This window comes from Apus apus, chromosome Z (assembly GCF_020740795.1).
Source record: "Apus apus isolate bApuApu2 chromosome Z, bApuApu2.pri.cur, whole genome shotgun sequence".
NCBI classification, from domain to species: Eukaryota; Metazoa; Chordata; class Aves; order Apodiformes; family Apodidae; genus Apus; species Apus apus.
In genome coordinates, this window is record NC_067312.1 from 61,639,877 (window position 1) to 61,660,450 (window position 20,574).

At 36.4% G+C, this 20,574-nt stretch overlaps 1 protein-coding gene across 1 annotated transcript in view; it reads left to right on the forward strand.

The window, feature by feature from the left end:
* Positions 1-20,574, forward strand: part of PRR16 (proline rich 16) — a 144,834-nt gene that overhangs the window by 87,829 nt on the left and 36,431 nt on the right. The window contains exon 2 of the mRNA XM_051641938.1: positions 10,256-11,152. Within this exon, the coding sequence (XP_051497898.1) occupies positions 10,256-11,014 (759 nt within the window). The 3' untranslated portion in view covers positions 11,015-11,152. The remainder of the gene's footprint in view (positions 1-10,255; positions 11,153-20,574) is intronic.

Genomic DNA, 20,574 nt, shown 5'->3' on the forward strand with positions numbered 1-20,574 from the left:
AATTAAACCCTCCAGTTCTGTTCAGCTCTGCTGAAACTGTATTTTAATAACTGTCCGAGAGCCTTGGAATGAGTACTTCTGGATAAATGTAAATTTTTTGCTCATTTCATTTGGGATTAAATGTGGCTTTGGTGCTCTACAGAAATTGTGCTGAAATAATAAAATGTGGAGGCCATCTAGACCCAGAGTAGTATTTCACTAATAAAATCCTTTCAGTCAAAAAATCTACCAGCCCAACATGTGGTCTAAAAAATCATATATTGGCTGTTTTTGGAGGAACATCTTTTTCTTTTTAGAACAAAAGGATTTAAAACATTTATTTGTGGAGTCTCTTTTAAACTGTCAGAGGAAAAGGAAGGATGTTGATTAATACTTGGCCTAGTGAGGTGATTTATTTGAAATCAAGAGAAGTATATCCAGTGCTTAAGACTGGAATTAACACAAAATAATTGCAATAGAATTGTTTACCAGTTTATGAGAAAATTATTTTGATTATGCTAAATATTTTAAATTCTTTTTCAGACCTGTAACATTGCAAAGGCTTTTTTTAACAATAGATTTTAACAATAGATTGACAACAGTTATATTTTACTAATATATCTGAAGAGTGTACCTAAGGAACTGTTTATGTAATTAGTGGGACTTTTTTTTTTCTAACCCTACAGAAGAACTTTTATTCTCTATGGTAAGCATTAGTAGCTTGGGGATGCACCTACTTTAAGGAACATCTACATGCTGTTCACTTTAATAGTTAAGACGTTAGACAAATACTTACATTCATTCAAGATAATACGAAGTCTGAATAGGCAAACTGCTGTTCTTGTATTCATTATGAGACAATGTTCATTAGGTATGGTTGGTATGTAAGGACTAAAATCTATCATTTTATAGTACTGCATTTTCAGTTGTTCTACAACACTTATTCAGAAAAGATTAGAAATAATGATGATGTACCGACTAACCGCTCCTTAGGTTTTGTCAACATGCAGCCATTTTACATTTTGTTACCCATTTTGAGAAGGAAAAGCAGTAGTAGACCACAGCTTCTAAAATGTTGATTTAGAAAGATATGTTTAATTAAGGCGACACACCAAAGTCTGATGGCACTGGCTTTTTCTGGCCTCTTTATATTAAACAAAAGAGATCGGTGGCTAGGGAGTAATACAAAACATGTACGCAAGTATTCCTCTTTCATTCTTTTGAGGTTTTTTACAAGGAAGCCTTTTTGTTTGTGTTCACATGTACATTTAAGCATTAAATGCTGATTAGAATTTTGTTTTTTAAATTTCCTGATTTGTGCCACTGAATTAAAAAATTATTTCTGCAGAAATAGTTGATCAAATGCATATTTACCATGTCCAGCTTAATCCATTTCAATGTTGGTTTGTTGTTTTTTCTTAGAGCATAATAATAGAGGGGTCCAGTCTTTGTGTTTCAAAAAATGAAATTTATAAATCTACAAATTTAGGAGAAAATGTATGAAATCCAAATAATAACCTGTACACTCTCCTTGTTATAGTCTTACATGAGCTGTTTGCAGCAATATGAAGAGTGGATTTCAGTGTCCCCCCCCAAAAAATGAGCATTTTTTCACTACTTTCATGAGCCTGACATGCTATATCTACACTGTCAAACCTAAGATGGAAGAGTACCAAAAAAGAAAAAAAAAAAAGAAAAAGTATAATTGACATAAGTATAACAACATAGGGAAAATTGCTGATTTCCTGTTAAGTTGCATTTTTCTTTGTGAGTCATAGGAAAATTAAACTTTATTTTTATTTTAATATGTAGTCCTCATCCATAGCCCTTTTTTTTTTCTAGTTTTGTCGATGTTCAGAACAAGCTGTGCCAGACTCACGTGCTGCTGCTGTTGGAATCTCGTCTTGAGCAACCCTTAGCTAACACTGCTGCCCTTAGAGATACACATCATACTTGTTATTTCAAATATGTAGATTGGTTTTCTATGCTTACACAGTTTTGGTGACTGCATCATTGTGAGCAGGATAGGGGTGCAGTGGAAAGGCATGACTCATAACTAAGCGTGAGACTTCTCTTTTAGTGCTGCCTGAGTTACAGTTTGTCTTTCAGCCTGAGTAATGACCTACATGTGAAATCATTGCACTCCTTTACCAGAGTTAAGACAAGTGTAAGCTCTGTGTCCCTAAATGTGACATAAAACCAGATCTAATTCCCTTTACTTTTGTGAAATTAATTATTTTCCTATACTGCCAAATACAAGATGCTTTGAGTATTTCACTGGAAATGTGGAATTCTGCTACTGTTTATAAGGAATGCTAAATAATTTAAATTAATATTTTAGAGCAGATTTTTTAATTTTTTTAAAATTTAATAAATATTCTTACAAATAGCTTTTCTAAAAAGGAATTTGCTGGTTTGTTTGTTTTCCCAGGGTTTCTAGTTTTTTTATTGTAATTTTATTAGGCTTCTTTTCTGTGTGACAGGAATATAATTGTACTTTTCTTCATGCTGTGAATACCTGACATATATCTTCCTTTGTCTCGCTCTGATTTTCCAAGCAGTAATTCTAGCAGGCTTCATCCAAAAGGATATGCAGAAGAATTACCATGACTATGTTCTGTTCTTAAAGGAGAACACAGAGAACAACTTACTGCCTTCTCTATTTCTTTCTTTATTCCTTCATGGAAAAGAAATCTGTTTCTTGTAAGATTTTGAATATGGGTTTTAGAGTTTGCTTTCTATTAAATGCTAAATCAGGATGATAATGAACTTACATGGCCTTGTGTAGATTCCCAAGAGTACAGCATATTCCTAAATTTCCATTTATGCATTTACATCCAGCCTAACTTTGTGTTCAGTATCCTTCCAGATGTCAAGAGTACAGTTTAGTAAAGCCTGTCATTGACTACAGTGTATTTCTGAATTAATTTATATACAGAGGGTAAGGGTGGATTGATGGTAGTATAATGTTCTCCAAATACTAGTTTCCTGAAATTACTACTTTATTCCTTAGCAAAAAACCTTATGGTGGTAACAACAGCATGTGGGGTTTTTCTTCTGGTATTTATTGAGTTAGGATTTGTGTATGTTTGCTTAGGGTGGTGTTTATCTTTTAGAGACCTTAATACTGTCAGGTCTCACACTAACCTTGCCTTTTGCTAGCGCTGCAGGGTGGGTGACCAAGATGCCTGCGATGCTGTTGTAAGAGTTGTCTCCTGAAAGCTGAATTTTTAATTGTCTGGAAGACAGATTATTAACTCAAATATCTGATTAATCCTCAGTGCTATGCTAGAATATCTTAGCATAAATAGACACGATTATTTATTAATTCAGCTTCAGATATGAAGATGCACTGTAAAGTTTTATTATAATTTATTGGTGGTAGAAGTACAGGCCTTTCAGTTGTTTGGTTTTTTTTCCCTTTATAAGGTTGTTGCTCTTTGTCCTACAGACATTTATCACAATTCCAAGCCTGAGAGGGCTTGCATAGCTGTGGTTTTACAAAACAGCTACTGCTGAAGTATTATATAAGTCCATGAAGAACACTGTCTATAAAAGCTTCTGTGTGTTTTTGTCAAGCAGGAAAAAGAGTAGGTAATGTAGCCGTATAATGATGGTGGGAAACAGCAGGATATTGCAGATGCTAAAAGCTTACATGAGTTCCAGGTAGGAACAGGCATGATTGCAGTAGATAAATATGTCAAGATCTGCTTAATTCAGAATCTGTTAAGAAGTCTTTGAGTTAGAAATTGTTTGACCCTGGGACGGGATTCTACAGAAGGATTTGGTTTGACTTTCATCCATGTGTTCTTGTCTGGGAACCTGCTTTTTGTAGTTTTTCATGATGTCACAGTTTGACTCAGGATTGACAGTTAAACCAGAGAAAACAATGCTCTCAATCCCTTCCCCCTCCCCGAGGTAGGAAAGGAGAGATAAAATTATGGAGAGAGAGACTTTTCTGAATTGATAACTAAACTAGACATCTTTAATTAAACACTAATGGCAAAAGAAAATATGTACAAATATATACAAGTATGTGTCGGAATGTGAAAATCCCTATTGCCTCCCCCCACCCCCAGCAGCTCCCACGACATCTCCTGAGCTGTGAGCAGTCCTGAAATGTCCTGGAGCTGCCAGAGAGAGAGGCAGAGCAGACAGGAGCTGAGGGCAGAGTGAAGAGGGTCAGGAATGCACGGGCCTGGGAATCAATGATGATGGATAGACGGAGTCCTCCCCGAATGCTGGCCATGGACAGAAGAGAAGGGAAGAAGCAGCAGGAAGGAAGTTCTTTTCTGCTGTTATCTGTGACCTTCCTCTGAGCTTACATAGGTATATGGAATGGAATACTTTGGTTAATTTTGCTGTCCATCTAGTCTACTCCTCCCTATGGGCTGATCCTGCAGTATCTAAGGCAGCAAAGCAAAGAGGCGTCCTTGGAATCTCAGCAGTAACATAAACATTCCAGTGTTATCAGTCCACTAGCTGGAACACCTGCTGCTTTTTAAAAGAGAGCTTGCTGAAGGAAAAAAAAAAAAAATCAGTAAAAAGAAAATTGGCTTAATCCTGGCTCAAACCAGGACACATGATATTGTATGAAGTAGACTACTTGTCTTTCTTGGACCAGATCTTCTTTTGTTGGTTTGTTTTAGGTTTGGTTTGGGTTTTTTTGGGATTTTTTTTTGTTGTGTTTTGTTTTTTTGGGGTTTTGTTTGGGGTTTTGTTTGTTTGGTTTTGTACTTGATTTTAGTTTGGTTTTGGTGAGGGTTTTTTTGTTGTTTTCAAGTATTTTTTTGTTCTTATTGAAGCCTATAAGCACATTTCTAGTCTAAATTTGGTTCCATTTCTCCTTGACCTGGAAGCTGTAGTCACTGGGGATAGAGGGAGGCAGTGTAGAAAAGTTATCTGTAGCAAAAGCTACAGGAGAGAACAGCATCTTGTTCTGATGTTATGTATCTTAAACTGTAGAGGGAAATACTGGCTCTCAGTTAATAGGCATCTCTCTTTCATTTGTTAACTCTGTGTTGGTTCAGGATTTATAGGCAAAGACTTGGTGGGGAAAAAGCTCCATTTCTGTCCCTAGTTACATTGAACATTCATTTTTGTCAACAAAAATCTACTAACTCTACAGGAAATAATCAGCTAAGATAACAGGAAGGTAAATAGTTTGACAGCTTGTCTTAAAGATTCCACTAGTAATTACAGCAAGTGAACAATTTCTTGTAGAATTAGAGATGCAATCATAAGATATTAGAGCTACTGACATGGCATGTTTGCCAGTCCCTTACTTAAAGGCAAGAGCAGCCTCTTTCATATGGAGCTGACTGCTGTTTTTTTCTGGCTTGTCACACAGTTAATTTTTGCATTTATGGTGCAAAATCTATCCATGCTAAACTTTGCAAGTTTTTGGAATTGCTTCAAAATAGTGAAATTAAGATATTATGATTGCGCTTGTTTGTAATTAAAGAATACCACCTGATTTTGTTTCTTTCCCCTGTAATTTATTTAGTTCTAAGAAAGAAAGTAAAAACTTTTGCTTGTCTCGTGACATCACTTGATTTAGTTAATTTAACATCACGTTCAGCATCTGTTTGTAACTATTAATTTTCTAGAAAACTTGCAGCAAGCTGCTAAAATAAATCTCATAGCTGTGCTCTGCTTTGGTGTAGTATTAAACAGTAATATATGGATTATAACTGTTCCATCTCAGAAGTAATATCATAGCTAGGTACTATTTCCATTTTGCTTATGTAGCTGTTTTTGAGAGGTACTAGCCTGTACAGAAGGAAATAATTTTAAAAAACTAATCTTACACATAAATCCACATGAAACTTTGAAGAACATACAAAACAGTGAAAATGCCTGGACATCTAAGGAAAAAATATAACTTTGATGTTCTGTGAACTTAAAATTAATCTTTTAGAATACATTGATTTTTTTTATTATTATTATTTTTTCTGAAAAGCAATTTGCTTCTTTACTCAAGAGTTGAAAAAAAAGCACAATTACCTGTGATGGATTAAGTGCAATTAGTGGTTTATATATTCACTGAACATCTGTACCTTAATGATTTGTTTCCTGCTGCCTTTAAGCAGGGGGAAAGACAAACCTGCTGAAACATTTATTGTAAGGAGATAATAAAACTCTCAATAGGTTGCAAACACGTTTATGGATGCGTGTCATGTAGTCACACAAAGGAAGCACTGCAAAAAGTGTTTGCGACTACTGGTTGATTCTCTTTTCAGAGAAGCTTAGGGATACAATTAAGAAGAAACTGTCAATTCCTGTGTCATGTTTTAGCCTTATTGCCAAGTTAGATTCATATAATGAGAACTTGGCATCCAGTAAGAAATACAGAGTTTTGAGTATTGGTCTAATCAAGTTAGGGCATTCACCTACACAAGGGCCTTAGCAGAGGGGTAAAAACCAAACAAAACCTACAAGTACAACTCAAATAATGAAAATATTAGGCCAGCATAGCCTACTTTTGATAAACACAGATGTTTTCTTGGACAAGATTCTCAATTACTTTAAACAGGAACTTTAGTTTGACCTCAGTGGAAAATCAAAGAATCATAGAATCATAGGGGTTGGAAGGGACCTCTGAAGATTATCAAGTCCAAACCCCCTGCTGCAGCAGGAACACCTAGGGAAGATCACACAGGAGCGCATCCAGATGGTCTTGAAAGTCTCCAGGGAAGGAGACTCCACAGCCTCTCTGGGCAGCCTGTTCCAGTGCTCTGTCACTCTCACAGTGAAGAAGTTTTTCCTTGTGTTGAGGTGGAACTTCTTGTGCTGTAACTTGGTGCCATTTTCCCTCATCCTATCGCTGGGCAGCACTGAAAAGAGCTAGCTCTATATTTTTAAGTGATTTAATATAAATGTTTGATATCATTGAGGATGGGGTTAATTGTAGGATATCTTTGCATTGCAAATTATTTTCAACCTCAGTGTCTTCCTTTTTTTTTTTCCAATTTTTTTTTTATTTTTTTATTGAGGATGGGTAGTATCAATGTTCTTTTGAGCTCCTTACTTTGCAGATACTGATTCATTCTCCCTACCATGGTGGATGCAGCACAGAATTTCTGCAGCAGATTGGCAAAAGTTTTTTTTCAGTACTGCATAACTTAATCTTGCTTCTATCTACAGGAAGGAGCTTTACATTTATTCTAACAGTTGAATATGCTGTGCACTCCCCAAGATAGACAACAGGGAGCAAAGTTGTCTCCAAATAATGATCTTCAGTCTCAGTTTACTTATGGTTCTACCTTATAAATGTCACATAAATCATATTCATCTCTAATCTTAGTGAAGTGGGAATAAAAACTCATCTTACCTATTGTATAAATTTAGGAGTTACGTGTATGAACTTCTGCATGCCGTCTTTCTCACAAATTCTCCTAAAACTTTAGCCATTACCTCATATATTTTGTCAGCTCCATGTTACATGTGCTCTTACATGGCTGCCTTTTCTTTCCTATCTCTACTTACACTATTGTTTTTCTCTCAGCATACATGTTTACAACATTAATGCACTTATTCACTTTGGCTTCTTCAACTTCTATTATGCATTGCTTAAGTGTATCCAGAGTGTAATCACTGCATTCCCATCTTAAGGTCTAGTGATCTTGCTTCATTGCCTCCTCTTAGGAATTACTGCCTGGCAAGTTGTCTGTATGAAACAATCCATGGTAACTTCATGTTTGTTTTTCTTCTTACCTGTGGCAGTTTGTCAGCTCCTGAACAGGTACTTTATTTCATTTGTGTCCACTTTGGAGTGTGGAGTTTTCATTTCAACATATGCTCTTTTATAATCTTCTAACCATTTTGTTTGTTTGTTTTAATTTCTTTGATGAATATTCATAGCATTTATTTCGTAGAAAATTAAAATTAATCAAAAAAAAAAAGGTAAGAATTTCAAATTTAACCACACATCTATAATTTTCCTGTTGTTTTCATTTTACTAGCATTCTTTTATTTTCTGAATCTAATAAAAACAGTACTTCTTACCATCTTTTTGATTATATATTTCTGTGCTATTTTAATACTTAAGATATGTTGAGAAAACCTTTCCAAATAGAGATTTCAAAAGAAAAGTTTTAAAAGTGTATTTAGAAGTTTTAAAAGTTAGTTCATTGACAAGCAAGAATTCAACAGCAGTAGTATTAATGTGCTTTAGCAGAGATCTGTGAACTTCCTACAGTCATATAAAACTGATTTTTTCCTTGAAACTGTCCTCAGAAAGGACCCAATTTATGAGGTGAGTTAGTCAGTACGTCTGATTTATGTGATTTAAAACTGCTGGTGCATTTGAGTTCTTCAGTGTTTCCTGATTGGAATGCTTATCATTAGTAACTTTTTTCCCCAAGTCTACTGAAAGGTTTGAATGTCTGCATAAAAATTTAAAAGAACAAGAAAAAGAAAAATAATTGTAGTGCATAATTCTATTCTACTTTTGTTGATATTTTTTTTTGCTTGTATTTGGTGAATTGTTGTTAGCTAGTGTTGGTTTTTAGATATAGCCGTACTGGGGGAATTAATATCAGTCTTTTAAGAATATAGTTTTTTCTTTATTTTTTACTGGAGAAAAATAAAAATATTAAACTAGAAACTGGAATGCAGCATGGTATTGGGCTTTGAATAGTGAAAAAGTGAACAGTTGTTTTTGTCTTGGAGAGAAAAAAATACTGCGTTTTTTTTTTTAAGATATATGAAAGCTCTCTTTCTGAATCATGGTTGTCTGCATGTTGATGTTTTTAGGAGAAGGAAAGCACTGAACTGAATTGTTGCATATAAATTTTTGTTAATTTTATATTACATATCTCTTAGCTACAGTATGAGCAGTGGAAACTAAAGAGTTGCTTCATTCTGTGGTGATTTTGTTTCCATTATTTACTGGACACATAAGTGTACTGGTTTGACCAAATAGTCACGACCTTCAGCAATGACTTTCAATTTTTGTGGTTAGTGTATGACTCCTCAAAAATAGGTGTATTTGAAATCAGTAATATTAGGAGCAAATTATTGAAAGCAGGAAGTAGAAATAAAAGTCTCAAAAAGGGTAAGAAGGATTGATTCAGTGGCACAACTAGAGGCATCTGGTTTTATTTCAGATACACTCAAGTGCCCCCTCTAGCACTCCCTCCAGAACATCACAAATCTCCCTTAAAGTCTCCAAGCAGTAGCGCAAGTTTTTTATTCATGCAACAAAGTTAGCTAGTAACAGCTCAGCTACAGATTACTTTAGGTAAATCCTGTGAGGATCTAAAAGATAAAGATCAGTTTTTAAAGGTGTGCTTAGTTCCATGGTGAGTCTTGTAGTTACCTGTAGATTACAACTACAGTTTTTCAACCAGATACTGAGTGAAATGCAGTTTTCAGGAAGGGCTTTTAATCAACATATGGCAAATTTTTGCTGCCTGGTAAAGACACCATCAGTTGCACATGCTATAAAATTTCAGTAAGAAACGAGCCTGGAAGATTGTAGGAGATCTAAAATTGTAGAAGCTACAAACAGAAATATGGGAGTTAGAGGAAATCTTGGAATAAATAGCTAAAATTAATAAATGCTTTTAAGTTTGGAAACCAGGCTATTTTTCCTCTGAACTTGAAGCAAATGCTATTTCAGGATTGCTTCAGAGGATCTCAGATCTTAAGGAAAATATTCAAAAGGGAGATAACACAGTATAATGCTGGAGGGAGGCTGCTTCTTGGTACCTTATTTATGCTAAAAAGTCATCAGGAAAGAGTGTACCAACTTATGATTGTACATGTATAATATCACCTACACACCTAGGCTGTGTGAAAGGTCAGACCTAAAAGATACTCTGCAGAAGGTGTGGATTCAGAAGCTTCATGTAGAATCTGGAGTTAAATAATTCAATCTCCTGCACTGAAAGGGAAAACAATATTGCAGGATTACAGTTCACTTACAGTGATATTGCCAAGTAAACCCCAGAGGGAAAGAAAAAGAATTTAATTCCAGAGTGTTTGAGGTGATGTTACTTTTGTATTCAGGTGCTAACAAACTATCCATCCCTATTGTTTTTGTTGTTGTTATAATAATCATAATCATAATAATAATCACTATTATTGTAGTGTCATTATTATCATTCTTATATTACATTGGCAAGAAAAAAGAAATAATGGTGAAAAAAAAATATTTTAATGCTTCAGTTCTGGGAACTGGGACAAAACTGATAATGGAGAGTCCTTTTGTTTTTCTGTGCCTCCAGTGGGGCAAGCTTTTCTTACTGTTTTCACTCTGGCTGTTTTGCAGGTGGTTGACCAGATTGACACACTGACATCTGACCTGCAGCTGGAGGATGAGATGACTGACAGTTCCAAAACGGACACACTCAACAGCAGCTCCAGCAGCACAACAGCTTCCAGCTTGGAGAAAGTCAAGGTGCGGGGCAGCACACCCCTCATCAAGCCCCCCTCGCACCCCTCTGCTATCCTCACCGTGCTGAGGAAGCCAAATCCACCCCCTCCTCCACCGAGGCTGACGCCCATCAAGTGTGATGAGCCTCCAAGGCTGCCTTCTTCAGCCAAACCTGTCAAGACTAATGGTACCCTCCTGCGAAACGGGTGCTTGCCCGTGGGGTCCAGCCGCATCCCAAACGGAGAGATGTGCTGCATGCCGAGCAGTAACTTAGAGAAAGTTGTGATGCAGCCTCTGATGCACAGACCTGAGAAAGAGCAGTGTTCTCAGCCAGGAGCAAGGGAACGGGTACGATTTAGTGAAAAAGTGCAGTACCATGGCTATTGCCCTGACTGTGATGTTCGGTATAACATTAAAAACAGGGAGGTGCACTTGCATAGTGAGCCTGCCTGTGCTGTGGGAAAGCTGCCACACCAGTGCCCTCCTCTGCCCCCTCCACCACCTCCTGTGCCTCCATTTCCTCTGGAAAATGGAGGGTTGGGGGTAAGTCCTAGTAATAGCTTTCCACCTCCGAGACCTGCAACTGTGCCTCCACAAACTGCGCCAAAACCCCAGAAGACCATCTTGAGAAAATCAACCACTACAACAGTGTGATGATGTATGCCACTTGAAACAACTCTGTTTTTTTTCGTATCTATAAACAAAATAGGTAATGAGCACTTTCTACTTGAGCAATAAAAAGACCCAATGTATTACTCCGTGTGTCCAGTGAAGTGGCATAAAAATAACATGGTAAGTACAAAGAGGAATGCTTGTTGATCTTACTTGTACTGAACAAAAAATGTCATTATGGCAAAGGATGCTGAAAAACTAATCATGCTTTAGCTTATAGGTTGTAAATGTCTATTGCAGTTTCCTATCTGTAGCATCATTTAAGACAGTGAAAAGAAAGTTCAGTTTGAACTTCTGTTCAAACGTAATTCATGACAGATTTTGGTCTGTTTGATATAAGGGAATAACCATTGCTTCTGCTTTTTGGGAAACTTTCTGTTTCTAGAAAGTTTATTTTAAACTGTCATTTGACAAAGCAAAATGGAGTACCAGATAACAGGTTCTGATTGAATTCTAGCAAATGCATTTTTCTCTGACTGCTTGAGTGAAGGCATCATGTGTGGAGTACTGCAATAGCAGTGCTAATCATCAGACTTTCAGTCACCTTGATTTTTCGTGAGGAAGTGAAGAGATAATGGAAAATTGTGTTGACATGGCTTTGGAAACTGAATTATCTCACATTTTGTTTCTTGCTTGCTTAATGTGCCACACCGAAGTACCTTTGTACCTAGTTTTCAGATGAGCAGGAATAGTTTCATTCAGTTCCCCCTTATTTTCACTGCTCTATCTGCAAAATGCTAGTAATATTTTATCTCATGTGTGATGACGGTAGATTGAAACAACAAAACGCAGTCCTGCATTTTTACAAAGCTTTTTTCTGGTGCAAAGCTGTTTTTGAAGGCAAAGAAAATTTTGCCCAAGGCCTTCAGGGACATCCACTTAATTCATGTAAAGAGCTTTGAAGCTGAAAAGCTCTGCATGATTATGAAGCATTAACATGCAAAACAAGATATTTTACATGTTATCTCTTTTTTATGGTGAACCCAATTAATATTCTTGCTACTTGATAAAAAGTCTTCAGTGTTTAAATTACTTAATAAAAGAACAATCTTTTAGTCTCACAAGGAGAGTTGTTGGGACGTAGAGTTAAAAAGCACCCAATCAGTGAAAAAAAGCTGATAATAAATTTATTATTTACAAAAGTTGTGCCAAATTAGTGACAATTTGTGCCAATCTCAAATTGCCCAAAAGCAGATGCTATGTAAAAGCTTTTTTCAGCTGAATTGTAAAATGTACTCTATGGCAAAAGAGACAAAACAAAACAGATTTTTCATTTAAATTTCCATGTGCATGCTGTAATGGGTATTAAACTGAGAACCAATCCTGAAGCAATTCGCCTGTATATACATTACTGTCCATCTGACTTTATCACTACTGTGGAGGACATATACTAACTGTTAAAAGTTTAATATTTATTTCCTTCTTAAAAGAGCTACTGTGTACAAGAAATTATAGGATAATGTAAAGCAAACATTGCATATTTTATATAAAATATGTCTGTTTCATCTTAAAGAAAATAACACTGAATAATTGTAAGGGGAAGGGTCTGCTGCATGTCTTACCTCATTTGGCTTGATTTGTCCAGTGTAAACTCATCTCTGATACAGTATTCCTCCTCTGGATTCTGTCCCCGAACTTGTCAGAATCTCATTAACATACTAGTACCTCCTAAGTAGGTGCTGTAGTCTGTGGGTATGTATTGATATACATGTAAATTCCAATATTCTTACAGTGTTTACAGTTCACAGCTCTGGAATGCTTAAGTGGCATCTGACTTTTGGCATTTTATGTTCAGTTTTAGTATCCAACACCTCAGTTCAAGAAGGACAGGGATCTGCTTGAGAGAGTCCAGCGCAGAGCTACAAAGATGATTAAGGGAGTAGAACATCTCCCTTATGAGGAGAGGCTGAGGGAGCTGGGTCTCTTTAGCTTGGAGAAAAGGAGACTGAGGGGTGACCTCATTAATGTTTACAAATACATAAGGGGTGAGTGTCAGGGAGATGGAGTTAGGCTTTTCTCAGTGATGACCAGTGATAGGACAAGGGGTAATGGGTGGAAATTGGAGCATAGGAGGTTCAAGGTGAATATACGAAAAAATTTTTTTACTGTGAGAGTGACAGAGCACTGGAACAGGCTGCCCAGGGAGGTTGTGGAGTCTCCTTCACTGGAGACATTCAAAACCCACCTGGATGCGTTCTTGTGTGATGTGCTCTAGGTGACCCTGCTCTAGCAGGGGGGGTTGGACTAGATGATCTTTCGAGGTCCCTTCCAACCCCTAAGATTCTATGATTCTATGATTCTATGATTCTATGATTCTATGATTCTATGATTCTATGATTCTTCATCCTCTTTTTTCAGAGGCACCTTCTTGTCTCTTTCCCCATGCCTCCTGACTACCCTTCCACAAACTGTTGCCCTTCTATGTGCATTTCATGGGGGGAAATGTACTGTGTTATGAAAAAAAACAGATACAGCTTTTCAAATGCAATGCTGCTTCTGGCCAGAAATGCAGTTTCCAAATGTGAAGGAAATACTGTTTTTCTGCAAAGTTTGCTATCCCAGGCTTTCTTTGAAGCACCAAAGTGTTCCAAGGTCTCTTTTAAATCATACTGTGAACCTTGAATCAATTTCTCTATTTTAATGAGAACATCACTGGCCTGTGTCCTATCGTAAGGTATTTTTGTCAGTGTAACTATTTCACGTTATTAACATGACAGAAATAAAAGTCAGGTTAAAATAAGTAAACTTGAAAAGCATGGGAAACCATTAACTTTAAGCTTTGCAGCACTGCCTGTAAACTTTTAACAAAAATGGCATAAGAAAGCATGTAATTCTGTATTAATCCAGGAGGTTTTTTTGCGTTTCTGTTACAAATGTAATCTCCACAAAGCATTTCTTAGCACCTAGCGTATGTTTCACACCTTAATGAGGAAAACACAATAAACTAACAGAAATTGTCTACCTTTTAAACATAAATATATGGTCTTTGAGGTAGTACTTAGTATTTTGCAAAGATGTTAATACCTGAAAATCTGAAAGGCCAGAGCTTTAATTCAGCTCTTGTCATAATTTCAAAATGCTTCTCAGTTTTGATTACCCAAAGGTTTTGTAAAGTTTGAATTGTGCAGATCTAGTCTTCTCAAATGCAAATAGAAGAAAAAGGTGGTTTCTATCAGTTTAATGAAGGGGATAAGGTTAGGAAAACGGAAAGAAGCAATGAAAATGGCTTCATTTATAATAATGGCATTGATTAATGCCATTTACTAGCATATGGTTGCTTTGTAAGAAAGGAACAGTAGGAGAGTATAATCCAATGAAAATCCCTTTTAAGGACAGAAGGTAAGAATCTTTGAAAATATAGTGGATCTTTTTATCATCTGGTGAAAGTAATTTTTCTTCCTTTTCCCTTGACTTCTGGAGTTGTTAAACTTTTAATCTCGTCCATTGTTCACAGAAGCAAGAAAAGATTCCAAGTCTTCATCTTCCTCCTCAATTATTAAATCAACATTTTATTTAAAATGTTATATGAAGTAAGTGAAGTAGACTACCACTCTTCTTAACTTCCTTCAGGTAACTTGGTTATTGGTTTGTGTGAATTCTTTAATTACAAGAGGAAGTTGTGTACACCCTCTGGACCTGCTCAGATCTCCTTTTTTCCAGGTTCTAATTATGGCTTTCATTTCAGTGATACCATGAACAATATTTTTACAAGTGGACATAAAGTCATGCTATGATTGCTTTGCCACTCATATGATTTACTCTTGAAATAGGCCTGAGCATTGGGCACATATTTTTATAGAGGCATCATTTCTCATTCTCCATATATATATATATCTGCTGTGATACATGCTTTTGCAGAGGGGGTGGGTGGGGTTTAGAAGAAAAAGTCTTATCCACTGTTCAAACTAGTAATAATAACAAAAGCAGCAGGCTGAGAACTGCAGTGAGGTCTTTGTAAGTGAGGTATGGGCAAAAGCATGTGATAGAAGAAATGTCTATGGTAAACCATGGTAAGTACAATGTTTGGAATACTTAACCTGAAGAGTATTGGCACTTTGTATTTTGTAGGGCTATGTGTGATACATCACATGCAATAGTTACGCACTGAAGTGGCCATGGCAGCGCTGGCATTATTGGCTCCAGCACGCTGCAGCACAGTGCATACAAACTGCAGTTCAGCCCCATCTTTGTTTGGTATCAGTTACATGGCGATGGTTTTAAGTGAGAAAACCTTTGTCTCACTGGCCTGCTTTGTGGTGGAGAAGAGTCTAAGAGGGTAAGTTTGCAAGAGAGTGGCCCGTCTTCTTATCAACTTGTGCAAGTCTGCTACTGTTTGGCTTTTTCACATTTGTTCTTGTGTGGCAAAGTCCCCATGTTACTACATGGTTGGAGAGTTGTGTTACGAACTTGCATGGTGCACTGTGTCCATCAGCTGGGCTGTTTTATTTTGGTGGTGTAAGCAGGTGGGACCATGGCTGTGGCAACCATAGGTTGACCAGTCTTTTTTGATCCTGAGTCTTTGGAAACTTTGTTATTGTTGAGATAATCAGTCTCCTGTTAAGTTATAAAAGTAAGCTGAGAATGTTTCCTGCAGGTATTACCAAGAAGAACTAGAACTTTTTGTATTTTTCAGGAATTTTTTGTTTTAAGACTATGCATCTTTTGTGATGAGAAAATGTTTTTTATAGATAGGTGAGAAAAAGTTAGGTCTGATCCAATAAAAGAAGTAGAGCATAAATTGCACTTGATAGCCAGCCAACATCAGTGCTTCAAACAATGAGTAAGACCAGGACCCCTCTGCTGCTTTTTTCTGGAAGATAAAGAGTGGAGCTCCAGAAATCGTTGTATCTTGTCCTCAAGAGAAGAGGTTTTTATTTCATCCTGAAATATTTGATGCCTATATTAAGACTCTTTAAGGAACTAAGCACAGTCTGCTTCACTGTTGGTTGTAAATTATGCTTATAAAAAGAAATTGTATTTTTTAACAATTTTCTGATCTCAGATGTGTTCCTTTATGTTGCTCACCTGATCTTCTGATTTAATTATTTTGCAATCTTTTGAGTAATAAAAAAACATTCACATAAGAAGGGAAAATTAATAGGTAAATTATGAAAAAAAGGAACTTTGAACAAATACGTATATTCTTCAGCAGTGCTCACATGATGGTGACTGCGTCGATCTCAGAGCTTTTCTTTAAATAGGGTTATCATTAGTTTAAAATGAATCTTGAATCACTTCTAGCTTACAAGAGCAAGCAAGCAAGCCAGTCTGAGGCAGAATTTTTCATAGAAGTGTTTGTTTCCTTTCCATCTGAATGCTTTGTTAAGTAAAAGTTATCAATGCATGTCAGTCACCTTCCTGTATAAATTAACATGTGAGCATGATTATACCACCTTTTTGTATAAATGCCTACAGAATATTTTGTTTTTCATTTTTTGCAAATACAGTTATGATTGTGTACTGAAGCTACAAATTACATTCTCTTCTGTCACCAAAGAGAGCTGACATGCTGTAATTTTGATGGATTACTGTTTTCCTTTAGTTTTACAATTTTGTCATGATTATGTGTTTCAACTTTTAATATTAATTTTAGTATTCAGACCCACAGAGACAAAACATTGTGTTTAGCAGTCATTAAGATGAACTACATGCAACACAGGGGAAGCTGACTTTTGAAACAAAGCTCATGTACTTTCCTCACACCCACTGCAAAAACATTGGTTACAGAATCTTCCTGGTACTACATAAAAAGCTGTTTATATATCTCTATGTTGCATTTTCTTTCTTGTTTATGAAAAACATTCCACAGTGATTTCTACTTTGGAAAATGTTAGAGTTGCAAATATTTTGTATTAGGAAATGCTGATTCATTGAACATAATACAAAGGAAAAGGGAAACCTCACTGATGCTCACAGTATCATGTATTTACTCTTATGAGAGATCTATGTAGCAGTTATTTCTCAAAAATGTGTAAGAAGACACGTATAAAGAAAGGCACTTGGGCTACTACTTAGTCGTTGTTGTAGATGAGAATGCACTTTTGCATTGGATAGCAATACATCTCTCTGCACTGATTAAATTTATGAAGGAGATGGTCTGGAGACAACTTCTGTTTATCCATGTCTGCATGGACTAGCTTCCTCACACTGTGTTGCTAAACCAGTCCAGTTGAATCTTAGGCAAAAAATGAACATTTATTTTAGTTTTGCTTGCTTTCAGTCTTTTACTTTGAGTTTTAAGACAGTGTGGGCCTTTCTATATCTGTAAGAAACAGAGGCTTATTTTCTAATGTATTTAAAGCATGGAACATGCACATAGTTGTGAACTAAGTCTGGCAAAGTGGGAGCAGTGGGTATAGTGCAAGCAGAATCAGAAATAATAGAGGCAGGCCAATTTGTCCATGCTGAAATCAGCACAATTCACCTGAATTTGAAAGCTGCCTCCATTTACTTCCGAATTTTTCAAGTACAGAGGTTTTGAAAAATGTTCATAAGTAAATCTGCTGATACCTTAAGTTGCACTACATTACCTAGACAGGAATGTTTTTGAAATGGTACACTGGCTAAATAAAGAAATAGAAGTAACTTTTGCTCTTTAGGATATAACTAAAAAATAAGGCAGGTATACACATTGAAGTTAAGTTCCTGTGTTAGGATTGAAGATAGAGAAATAATACAGAAAGCTAAGAGGCATTAATAAGACTTTTATAATGAGCTGCCTAATGGGTGTAGAACCCATGAATGAATGCATAAAAAACATGAAATTTAATTATAGTAAATAAAGCAAAATGTGGTTAAGTGCTTTAAATCCTGTCTTGCGGGACAGAAAAATTATAAATTTAAAAGGAGATTGTGATAAGCTAGTAAGACACTAATATCTCTGGGACTTGTCCTTTAGAAGCAAGGTGAAAAGTGTGATGTATAGCTGCACTGTCCACGATGAGTACTGGGAGGCTATGACAAACTTCTTCCTTGGATGGAATGTGTTCCTCACATTGTGACATTTCTAGACCTGATACTAAATCAGATAGTAGAGATGATTTATCTCATTATCCTTTGCATAGCCAGACACATCTACAGCTCAGTGTAGTACGAAGGCAGTGCCTCAGTGCACTACAGCATACACTAACCACACAATTTGCTCAGCCCAGGGTTTAATTGTAGCAGAATAATATGAGACTCGGCTAATTTAAAAGTCTGACTTTTTTTTTAATCCATCATTATTTTCTCCTTTCCTCCTCCTCCCTTTCTTTCTCCACAAATGCACAAAAGCATGAGAATGGGATAAAGTTAGCCTCTGACTGTTCAGCTTTATTTAATGTGGCTCAGTACTAGTAAAATTTGTTAGATGTGGCAATAAAAATGCTTATAAAGGATATTCAGATACTCTCAGCTCCCTTTTAATTGGAAACATGCCAATCAATAGTCAGTGCTAGGAACTGAACAAGAGAGAAAACTAATTCCTTTCCCTGTCTTAACATGCATTGACTGATACCAGACAACTAGTTTGACTTTCCATGCTACCACTAACTTTACTTCTAAGCAGATGATTGAAACTAAGGTCTCTGTGATTGTCACAAACTAAAGGTGTTTTATTACACATTTTGAAGGGCTTCTTGATGTGTCTGTCACAGATTTAAATATTCGCAGCATTATGGTCAGTGTTTTTCATCCTAAATATTCAGAGTAAAGATTCTGACACCATTCTTCATGCTTGACTTTTGGAGGAGAGTAGAGAGTGGGCATTTTTTATCATTTCTTTGAGCAACATCAGAAGCTTTTTTCCTGTCAGAACTTTCCTGGCCTTTTAGATTGTGATTTTAACCTGAAGACCAAAAGGCTGAGGTTACCTAGGGAGGGAGGGAGGGAAGAAGGGAGAGAGCAGGGCTAACAAAACACTTCTAGTAGGATATATTTGTTTTAATTATTTTTTTAATAACTCTTTGTTGTTCAGAAGTGTAATAAAACTTCCATCAAAATGCTGTAATTCCTTACCAATACAAATACTCCTAGCTTCTGTCTTCTCAAGCCTTTCAGGCAGTATATGCCTGAAAATATGCCTGCAAAGTATATGGGCAAGAAAATCTTACAGAATAACTGCTGCAAATGCAAGAACTGGCTTGTGTGTTTGTTAAGTGGAGCATAGGATCAATTTCTTCTCTCATATCCACCCTTATATGCCTCATGGATGTTAACAGGACAATTATGTACAAATTTGGAATTGAATTTTCCTTTTTGTATTGGAAATCAAAACCTTATGACTTATTCTTTTTTTGTCTCTTTCCAAAGAGCTGTAGTACTCAAATGTGTGGCTCATGCCAAGCAGTAAAATGTAGGAAAGCTTTCCATAGTCCAAATATCCAAATACATGATCAGCAATTACCTCCTAAAATATACTCCTTGATAGGTCTTAAACATGCTTAGAACTTCCTTTGAATGGAAACAAGCAATCAGGTACCGAAAATATTCTAGCTCTGCTGTTTTAAAATGCAAGGGGAAAAAATACTGAGTTTCTTTCATTCAGCAAAGTTTTGCACTTGCTCAAGTTTTAACCTCTTAAGCGCGTAGTACTTCTGATAGAAATGGTTAATGACAGTCTCTGCCTCTAGAGAATTTACATGTCTGTAAATATCTGATGCCATCAAGATAATTTTATACTGGCTGATTTAGGAACAATGAAGTATTAAAACTGGGCAGATGGTAGAGAGTGCAGTCCCCCAGTGAAATACATTTTCAGTTTAGAGGGACCAAAAGGAATAAAATGATAACAAGGACATAACTTACCAATTTCTCACATTTAGCTATGTAAACAATTATTTTAAAGCTCATTTTTCGTAAGTACTGATGCAAAATCAAGTGTTTTTGGGGACAAACAGATTAATAAATGATGCTGAATAGGTGTGAGAAGTGAGAAGAAAAAGTAAAAGCAATAGAAAAGCTCATCATGCCTTTTATTTACAAGCTGGCAAACGCATATATTTTATTGTAGCTTTGCAACAGTTATGTGTTAAAAATACAAATATTGGTGTTTTACAGGGAGATATATGGTACAGGTAGACATACATACTTGGGTCAACCCTCTGCAACAGAACTAGTCAGAGGAGCTGAAAGTGGATGGTGCATCTTGACTTCCTGGGGCTGTTCTGTTGGGATAGGTATTGCTCATTTAGCTATTGTCTGTGACCGTGTGTAGTTAATGTGCATCTACTAGGCAGCTTTTCAGCTGTACAGCCTTGGTCTGGTGCAAGTATGCAGGGCTGGTGACATTTCAGTTGAATTAATCTCTGCCTCTGGGTGTCTGTGTCAGGTTGCCATTTGCTGGGTGTACCAGATGCTACCCACTACCTGTTCTTCCTCAGCTGAAGACACAGGTGTTGGGAAGAGCCTTTCAGGCACTGCCAGATCCTATTTATCTGCTGTTACCGTATTTCAGTTTGGACACAAGCAAGCATCTCTTAGAAGGAACAAGACTTCTCAGGAGTCCACTATTACAGAATTACAGAATCACAGAATAGTCATGGTTGGAAAGGACCTCTGAGATC